This window comes from Hippocampus comes, unplaced genomic scaffold (assembly GCF_001891065.2).
Source record: "Hippocampus comes isolate QL1 unplaced genomic scaffold, H_comes_QL1_v1.1 scaffold174, whole genome shotgun sequence".
Classification (NCBI taxonomy): Eukaryota; Metazoa; Chordata; class Actinopteri; order Syngnathiformes; family Syngnathidae; genus Hippocampus; species Hippocampus comes.
The window spans coordinates 8,671,496-8,680,911 of record NW_017805983.1 but is presented as its reverse complement, the minus strand read 5'-3'; the positions used below and the strand labels follow the sequence as shown (position 1 = coordinate 8,680,911).

The window sequence follows — 9,416 nt, the reverse complement described above, 5'->3', positions numbered from 1 at the left end:
GCAGAGGTAACGAGGTGCCTGGAACCCCCAGCCGCCGGGTACCCAACTCTCTCGCCGCCTTTGGCGGAGAGCGGGGGTTTCAATGTCTCCTTGTTTTATGTTTTATGGTTATTTTGTTTACATTTTTGATGGGGGGGGGATTTAAAAAAAAAAACTTTGTTCGACCTACCGACCCTATGCTGAAATTTCATGTTACCGGAAACACACTACTTTTTTTCTACGCCTAACATCAAAAGCCACTCAATAAATAACTTATTTATTATGGTAGAGTTTTTAACCAATCATATTTCAGCTAGCTTGTATTGCCAGGTAAATTAAACTTGCTCGGGGCCTTCAGATAAAACAGAGCAGGCCCCTGTGCGCTGTAAATGAACGGGCACAGTCAGGTTTCGTGATCTGACTCGTCTGCGTACTGGGGCCAGCTAGAAGGCCAGCTCGAAGGCCTTACGTCGAGACTGGCCGTGCGTGTTCGGTGATTGGATTAGCGCCTTTTCTGTTTCCTGAGAATTGGATCCTGACTTGTTCAATAAAGAAAAAAAAAAAAAAAAGATTGGATTAGCGTCTGCTAGAGCGATCACTCGCATTTTAACTCAAAATGGCCGAAGGAGAAGACGTTGATCTGGCTGCAGAACTACTTTCCACACAATTTTCAAGACGGGCCTTCCACGAAAAGCTGGATATTGTGCAATCCGTTGAAAAAATTTTCGGGGGGGTCAGTTACCTTATCGTCGAGTTTTCACAAGCTCTCCCGATCAGTCTTTCCAGCTTCCGATTGTAAACAGCCCTGCGATTGGACGTGTATGATGTCTTACTTGTTGTGATTGGTCGCTGTATCGGCAAATGCAGAGTCACAACTAATCCGTGTTCGCCTTCCTAAAGCCCTTTTCCGCGAATTCTGAATGGTTTTGCATGAGGGAAGTAGTGTATTGAAATTTCTCGTGTATGTAGTCTGTATTAAACAAATGCCGAATGTTATTGAGACTCGTGACGAAGCTAAAGTGCGTCAGATAGATGCGGATCTGAAAAACACGTTTCGATGGGACTGGTTGGATAGAAAGCTGACGGTGTCCCCAGCTGGAAACAGTAAAGAGGAACCATTGTGCTTGTGTCGGATTTCGTGAAAAAGCTCGATGTCGCCGGTAAAGCTCTGTGTACAGTGTGTGACGACGTCATTCTATACGGATCGAGAGGATGGAAAGCTTTCCAGAGTCACGCAACCTCGGTGAAACACCGAAAACAGACATTTCTAATGAAAAGTAACTACCCGATCTCAAGCGCTTTTCGACAGCCTGGAGCATGTGTGAAAACAAGAGGAGTTGGCTAAAAAGAGAGTGGAAAAAGACGGAGAGGACCAACAAGCTTTTAGCGCTTGCTAAAAACCTTAAAATGAAGAGAAAATAAAGTATTCTACCTCATGAAACTTTATATTGTTGTATATACTGTAAATAGACATCCACTTTATATAATAAAATACATTCATAACCCATACATAGTAAACAGTGTGGGACTTCACTATCACTGTATGAGGTAAGAATCAACAGCTTTTTATCACATTTACACAACACTTTATGAATACAACTAATGAACAAATCTTAAATATGGTAGGGAATGTGTTTCCTTTTTTAATTTTGATTTTGAGCAGCAAAGTTGGTGCTCACCAGGAATGCGTAAGCAAAATTGCAAAATTTTATTTGAAAGAATCGTGAACAATCTTGGGATTTTTTTCTGTTAAAGTTTCAAATAGTGTGTAAATTGAATACACTTCATCTTCAGCATGTTTAGTGCCACTTTTGTAAGTGGCCACGCCCCCGTCCCGGCCACGCCCCTTTCGGCTTTTTTCATCACGAGCCACTCTCATCCCTGGTGGTAGAAAGCCGACTTCTGCACTTTCATCGAATGCATCCAAAGTATGATCACGACCTGATGTAGAAGGTAGTACAGAAAAACAAAGCAAAATCATTTCCATCCATCAAAGCAAACATCAAAGTTTATTTGGTCAAGAAAATTACGAAGCCACAAAACAAGGGACATATGGGAAAACAATATTCAATCATTCAATTGTAAAAATGTGTACTTTACAATCTCCCTGAGAAAAAAATTAACCCCGGTGTTCTGGACATTCCTGCATTTAAAAAAAGGTAAAAAAATGTCAGTAGCTTCTGAGAGGAGGTTTGCAACTCATCAAATAAGCATTCACATGGATATTTTCACTTTGGACCAAAAGGTTTTCTATTTCACGAGCAAAAACAAAACATCTCAGTTGTTGACTTCAAAACAAATAAGCAATTAAAAAATAGCTCATTTAGCTACTGATCGAGCATTTAGTGGTTGCCAAACTGTTTCGCTCCTCACACAAAAAAATCCCCTCACGTTGCCCAACCAGTTGTATTCATCAGCAAAATGGCTGAATGAGGAGGAAGGAAAGGCAGCAACAGTAATGAAAAACACAAGTGTACCGACAATGTAGGAGCAATAAATTCAAATACCCAATGAAAAAGTACCATAAATGAAATAGTCAAGAAGTAGTGGATCCAATCAATGGGCTCTAACACCCTGTTATGGAAAAGCCACTTCAATCACACAACTTGGGGCACATATTTCAAATGGTTTCTGTAGTTGCTTTTCCTACTTTTTTTTTTTTTTACTTTATTTGGACTGCACAGCAATAGCGACAGTAAATAACATCAATAAATAACAGTGTTGATTGTTGTTTAGTGTTTAGCTTCCTCACTAAAAACGTTAAATATCAGTGTGTACATGTAAGTCAAGGGTCACCAACAGGTAGCATCCAAGGACCACATGAATAACCCAGAAGAGTCCACAAGGCTTGATTCAACTTTTGGGGATTGCTGTGACCTGGATGCCTGAGAATCTACACAGACCTAATAACAGTATATTATACAGTACAACACACAAACTTAGATATATACATTTGGCCAACTCTATGGATTTTGTCTTCCTGGAAAAAAAAAAGATCAGGCCACTTCAAATTAGCAAAACCACAGTGCCTTTTTTTCATAAAGTCATGTAACAGACTTACCAATTTCATACTTTACTTTCCAATTTCTGATAAAGCAGATCAGGACAGCAACGAACACACAGAAACTCCAAATGGCAATGACGATAATCCACACGGGAAATTTTTTTTGGCCACATTCAGCATCAGTTGACGCTGTGCCCCGTTTTATGAGAAGATGTTCGGATTCACATCTGAAATGACAGGTATTGTGTTGAAAAACAATTCAAGACAGAATGAAATCTGCGCTACACTGGAAAAAAAATGGTCTGTTGAATTGACTCAATTTTATTCCACCAACTGGCTGCACAAAATAAAATAATCTGGATCTGTATATACATTTTTAGTTACATGTACAGTCACCTTAAAAACAATTACCTGCATCCAGATGATTTTATTTCATGCCGCCACTTGGTAAAATCAAATTGAGTAAATTCAACAAAAACTTTTTTCAGTGTAGCTCAAAGCCGGCAAGTGAATGCGAAGCTTCACTTACTTTGTGTGTGGCTGACAAAATGTACCATTCGAAAAGGTGCCGCCAATGCAGTCTTTACATATGGTGTCTGTAAATGGTGTTCCTGCAAATATCAATGACATTATTTCATCAAGTGTGTTCTCAGGCCTCTCTCCTGGCACTAAGTAAGGGCAGCTCACATCCGAATTTACAAGTGCAATCACAGACACCTCAACAGACTATAAAACTCCTCAGTTCAGCCCCAACTTGAGGTTGAGAGCGCTCCGGAACTGGTTTTCATCCAGGAAGTCTTTGCACATTGTAGCTGGAGATCATCCTCACTGCAAGGATGGTATTGACCAACTGGTTAGAGGTGCCTGGTTTGCTCCAAATATAATGTTCACTATTCAGACCGGAGAATTTTGTCTCTCATGGCTGGCAGTTGGCAGTTGGTCTGAGAGCTCGGTTCTTTCTCAAAGCTATCATTACAATAAAGAACTCTAAATCATTACCTTAGAAACTGTTCTTAGAACTGTCTTAATCATCAACCAGGCGTACAATAACCCCTGATCTGTGCAATAAACTTCTGTCCAATAATGCCGATCAATGTTGCAATCATGCTTGTATCTGCACTTTGCTTGTATTGTATTAGCGGTAAATATTTTTATATATTGGCAACAAGGAGTAACAACCTCAAAGTTTGTGGTATTGTATACAGTAACTATACAACCGGACTTCTCTATCCCTAAAGTAAGAAATTAACCTTGTTGGCTTATGTATTGTCCTGGTCGACAGTCTGTGTGATTCCGTGCTTCAAGGCAGCCGTCCCCAACTTGGTCCACACAGAAGAAGCCATCAAGTGGTTTACACACTGCGTCTGACTCCCTGGTACACGCCTTCTTTATCGCCAGACCAGATCCTAGAACCACAGTGAGCAACAGTGCATCAAAAAAAAGGACGCAAAACATACAATCAACATACACACATTGCTAGGTGAGGTCATATAAAAACAGGTAGGCTAATACCCCATAAAACGTCATACTCTCGCACATCAATACTGAATTCCAATTTACTATATCTTCAAACAGTAATTTTGTAAAATAAAACTAGAAATGCAGTTCTTTTTTTCATTCCTTCTATCACTGAAATTATTGTTCAAAATTGTTGCGATAATGTCATGGGAAGTGACAAAATTACATTTTCATTTGGCAAACCCTGCTTTTCCTTCTAAAAATATCTTAATCGTATCAGCAGGTATGTAACAATATCTAAACTTCGGCTTGGTCACAATATTAATCTCACGGTACAATAATTTTTGTGTTATTATGGGAAATCTTACGGTGTATCAAGAAGCCTCACAGTATTGCAGGAAGGTTCACGCTACTGGATAAGTTCTGTGCGATTGTGAAACCATTGCTTCCCGAATAGTTTACCCACTTGAATGTTTACATTACAATGCAATCCATCGTTATTTATATAGCACTTTAACAACAGCTGTGATCAACCAAGTAATGAGGCTAAAATAAAGTTTTTTTTTCGGTGGTGATTTTGTTTAGTACGAAAAAAAATATTCCAAGAGAGCTGACCGTATACAAAATAGTACTTGTTCCCCTACAATTAGTATGTGGTTGGGCGACCCTCAAAAAGAACAAATTAAATCAAGCCTTTCCCGTAACTGCCAATGAGTCTCTTCTCGGCGGCGATATTTTGGGCCAGTCTTGCTTGCAGAATTGTGTGAATTCAACAAGATTGGAGGGTCTTGAAGTGTGATGCCAGAGCATTTCAAATGAATTCACATCCAGATTAGAAGTTGATTTGCTAGTGTGCTTTGGATCATTGTCAAGATGCAGAACTGAAGTGCGCTAAAGTTTGAGGTCACAAACTGATGGTCAAACATTGTTCCTCAGGACTTTTTTTGAGGGGGGCGGTGCGGGGGGTAAGAGAGCAGAATTCATGATTCGCTTAGTCAGAGCAAGTGGTCCAGGTCCTAAAGATGCAAAGCAGCCCCAGACCATCATACTACGTGCATATTTGACTACTGGCCTGATGTTCTTCTTCTGCAATGCTGAGCTCCATTTACGCTCAGATGTAATGACACACACATCTTCCAAAAACTGCAGTTTTTGTCTCATCAGTCCATAGAATAATCATTCAGATGGGTCTTTTTTTGGAAAACTAAGACTTCTTCTTCTTCCTCTTTTTGGTCAGCACTGGTTTTTGCTTGAGAAGTCTTGCCATGGTTTTCAATTTTGCCCGGTCTGTTACTTCCTGTTGAGTGCTGAACACTGACATTAACTGAGGTGGGGGAGACCTGCAGTTGCTGAGATGTTGTCCAGGGTTCCTTTGTGACCTCCTGGATGAGTCATTGGCACACTCTTGGGTAATTTCTGTCGACCGTCTAATCCTGGGGAAGGTTCACCACTGTGCCATGCTTTGTCCATTTGTGGATAATTCCTCTCAGCATTGTTCGCTGGAGTCCCTAAGTTTTCGAAATGGCTTTGCAACCATTTTCAGACTGATATATCGCTTACTTTATTTCTCATTTGCTCTTGGATTTCTTTAGTTTGTGGCATTTTGTTGCAGCTTTTTGAGAACATTTGGCTGACATTTTGTCAGACAAGATTTATTCATGCAATCTCCTGATTGAACAAGTCTGGAGGCAGTCAGGCTTGGGTGGGGTCATAGAAAATGAAATTGGGTTCTCCCCCAATAAAGCGATTTATTGCAGTTAATACATAATTTATCTACAGGGGCAAGTACTTTTGCACACAAGGCCAGGTAGTTTTGAATACTGTATTTGCTTTCTGTAATAAATAAAATCATTATTTAAAAACTGCATTTTATGTTGACTTGAGTTACTTTGATGTTAATATTTTTTGGATAATATTTAACATTAAAGTAGGCAAACGATGAGAAAGTTAAAATTTGAGAAGAGGATGATTATTTTTTCGACACTTTAAGAACAACAGAATTGCATCACACACATTTTTTGCCATGCAAAAAAAAAGTAGCAGTGATTATTTGAGGAAACATGGTGTCTATTTTTTCGTATGTAAACGATGCAAATGGGTCTCAGAGGAAATGCAGCTGAAGTTGTTACTGTTATATGACAATTGTAGCTTGGCGCAGAGTAGGTTCTGTGATCCTTGGGTGATGATTTAAACTGACGACAATTGAGGGAAGACCGTGGGAACCAGATGAAATCAGACGAGGCAAACTGAACAGGACGGTCCTTGCACCTAAACATAGTAACAGTATGAAATCTGGAAGAAGGCAGAGATTTGCTTAAACATGATGTTGGTAACACTGGTAATAATGGTCTTGTTTTTATGCCAAGACTGTGAACAGAACGGTTTCTGCAAGCATCTTTAGACTGTAGGACCTGTTCATGACTGAGCCTCGGGTGTGCAGGAGAACGTAGAGGACTGGATGACCATGCCAAGAGACAAATACATGCAGAAAGACAGAAAGTATATGAGGAAAAAAGGCAGCGCATGCAATGTGGAAAAGGATTATTTCTATGCACGAGTGAAGTTCTAGTGATTGAAATTCTTCAAATATAATGGCAAAATCTGAAAAAGAGTAGTAAGAGAAGGGAGTATAAACAAGTGAGGAACACATATATAGGCATTTTACTGATGTACACGTATTTCTTTTTTAAACAACAACAATAACAAAAATACTGTAGGCTGCTTGGCAAAATTGGACGAAGGCTAGCAAACAGCAAGCCACAGTTTGGTCTCAAAATTGTAGTTATCATTTCCCTCAGGGAGTTGCGACCGCTGTGAAAACCATATAAGGGTATAATCACCTCAGCAAATTATTACATTCAACAATTTTTTTATCAATAACGACATAGTAAATTTGAAATTGTTTTTCCAGCATATTAACTGAGTGATGGCACATTGTTGGCCCCTGCATTTATCGGTATAATATCCATCCATTATCCAAGCCGCTTACCCACTCGAGGGTCACGGGTGTGCCAGAGTCTCTCAGAGCCTTCGTCAGGCAGTAGGCAAGGGACACCCTGAACTGGTTCCCAATCAATTGCAGGGCACACGTAGACAAACAACCATTCACACTCACAATCACACCAAGGAACAATTTCGGGTGTTCCATAAACCTACCATGCATGTTTTTGGAATGTGGGAGACGTGCTAAACAGACGTCCACTGTTCCACCATATTCAATACAGTATATTTTCAAGAACCAAAATGAAAAGAACAAATCTGTTCGGCTTGAAACATGAAGCAGAAACAATATTTGTTTCAGTGGGCTAGATGTGATGTGTTGCACTGGCTCTGGCCCCTGAACTGAATTTGACACCTGTAGTTTCGACAAAGGACAGTTGCAGTCGTATTTACTACTGTTATTTAGGTGTATTTAATCGTTGCTTAAATCTCCCTGATGGAGTCTCCACACACCATGACTAGTGTTCTTGCTGGCATTGGCGTTGATCTTCTTGACGTCCGTTTTATTGTTGATCCAGTGCCCCATCTCTGCCTATGTTTTCTCTGTGAAAATGGTCTTGTCTCTAGTTGTGGCAGTGAGTCAAGTGTCGCAGTATAGGTCAGATCAGAAGAGTCAAGATCATCCAGCTGTGTCTTCAGAGTTCACTGTGTTCTTTTGTTTAATCCTACGGAGGAGGTCTTCGTGATTCAGTCGATGACCCAGAGGAAGACAAGGTGCATCAGAAGACAGTTCCTGATTGGTGAACTGGATGACAAAGGTAATTTTTTCTTGTTCCACAGTGTATCTCTGAACACATGATTGAAAGCCTTTTTTGTCATCTCTGAAGTTGATATCGAGGGAGAGTTCCACTCCAGATCTCTCTTCGAAAGGAAGCCTGTCTCTCAAACGTTGAGGTCCAACCTCTTCAACAACTTCATCCTCTCGAATATAATTCCAGCAAGGACCTTGGCTGGCCATCTCAGCATAATTAAAACTCTGTCACTTGCTGGCTTCTACATAGCAATTTCCCATGCCACAGTGAGCTCTGCTGGAGTCCACCACCATCTCCTTTGTCTTCTTCACATTGATGCAAAAGTTGTTATCGTTGCTCCATTTGACCAGATGTTCTACCCCATCTTTGTGTGTGTGTGTGTGTGTGTTTTGTGTGTGTGTGTGTGTGTGTGTGTGTGTGTGTGTGTGTGTGTGTGTGTGTGTGTGTGTGTGTGTGTCCCACTTGAGCAGTTCCTACTAAAATGCATGTTCACCTCCATTTAGAAAATGTTCTACACACCCGAATCTACAGCTGGGAAAGCATATTTAGTAATAATCGGAAAACATAACATGAGGTTTACCTGCATTGCAGTTTGTGCACGGCAAGCAGTTTTTGAGGCCAGTCGGGATATTCATGTAGGTTCCGTTCAGGCACAGCTGGCATGATGTGCTGCCACGTTTGGTGCAGTCGCTCCTAACCTGACTTCCTGTTAGAAAGAGCAGATGCAGAGATGTACACAAGTACTGTATAGAAGGAGTCATTTTAATGACCACAAAATCACAAGTCACTCAACTGGAGCATTTGTTTCCCTCAGAAGCACAGGTAAGTCCAATGTGTAGCCCCAAAGATGTCTGACTGTTTACCACTGAGAGTCCCTGGAAGGACAGCATCCAGATGGCCTATACTTTACCAACAACTTCTCTTTCTATGTGAATCTGAACCTGGCAGTCATTTTTAATAATAATCGTAAATAATGTTACATCATCTTCCCAAACGCTTTTTCAAAGGTCAAAGCGCCAAAGTGTGATTGAATAAATAATATAATAAACGATGAACAGATTACCGTATTTTCCGAACTAAAAGGTGCACTGGATTTTATTTTTTTCTTCATATATTGAACGCACTGAACTATAAGGCGCTATCTACAATGCATCCACTAGATCAGGGGTCCCCAACCGCCGGTCCGCGGTCCGGTACTGGGCCGCAGGGCATTTGGTACAGGG

General features: G+C 40.5%; 1 protein-coding gene and 1 long non-coding RNA gene across 8 annotated transcripts in view; both read right to left on the bottom strand.

Moving 5' to 3' along the window:
- Window positions 1-9,416, bottom strand: part of LOC109528612 (tumor necrosis factor receptor superfamily member 14-like) — a 30,630-nt gene that overhangs the window by 14,699 nt on the left and 6,515 nt on the right. For 3 of the 7 annotated variants that reach the window (XM_019891450.1, XM_019891452.1, XM_019891451.1), the window contains 4 exons: window positions 8,774-8,899; window positions 4,234-4,389; window positions 3,513-3,594; window positions 3,041-3,210 (listed from right to left, as the gene is read on the bottom strand). In XM_019891450.1, coding sequence (XP_019747009.1) covers window positions 3,041-3,210; window positions 3,513-3,594; window positions 4,234-4,389; window positions 8,774-8,899 — 534 coding nt within the window. Of the gene's footprint in view, window positions 1-2,597; window positions 2,953-2,993; window positions 3,211-3,512; window positions 3,595-4,233; window positions 4,390-6,570; window positions 6,734-6,852; window positions 6,896-8,773; window positions 8,900-8,986; window positions 9,099-9,416 lie in introns of those variants that run through there. The other 4 variants (XM_019891453.1, XM_019891454.1, XM_019891457.1 and 1 more) reach the window with 4 other exon arrangements.
- On the bottom strand, window positions 4,948-6,564 carry LOC109528625 (uncharacterized). Its single transcript, XR_002170706.1, has 2 exons — window positions 5,866-6,564; window positions 4,948-5,781 (listed from the first exon to the last, which is right to left on the bottom strand). It is a non-coding gene; the product is annotated as an uncharacterized LOC109528625 (long non-coding RNA).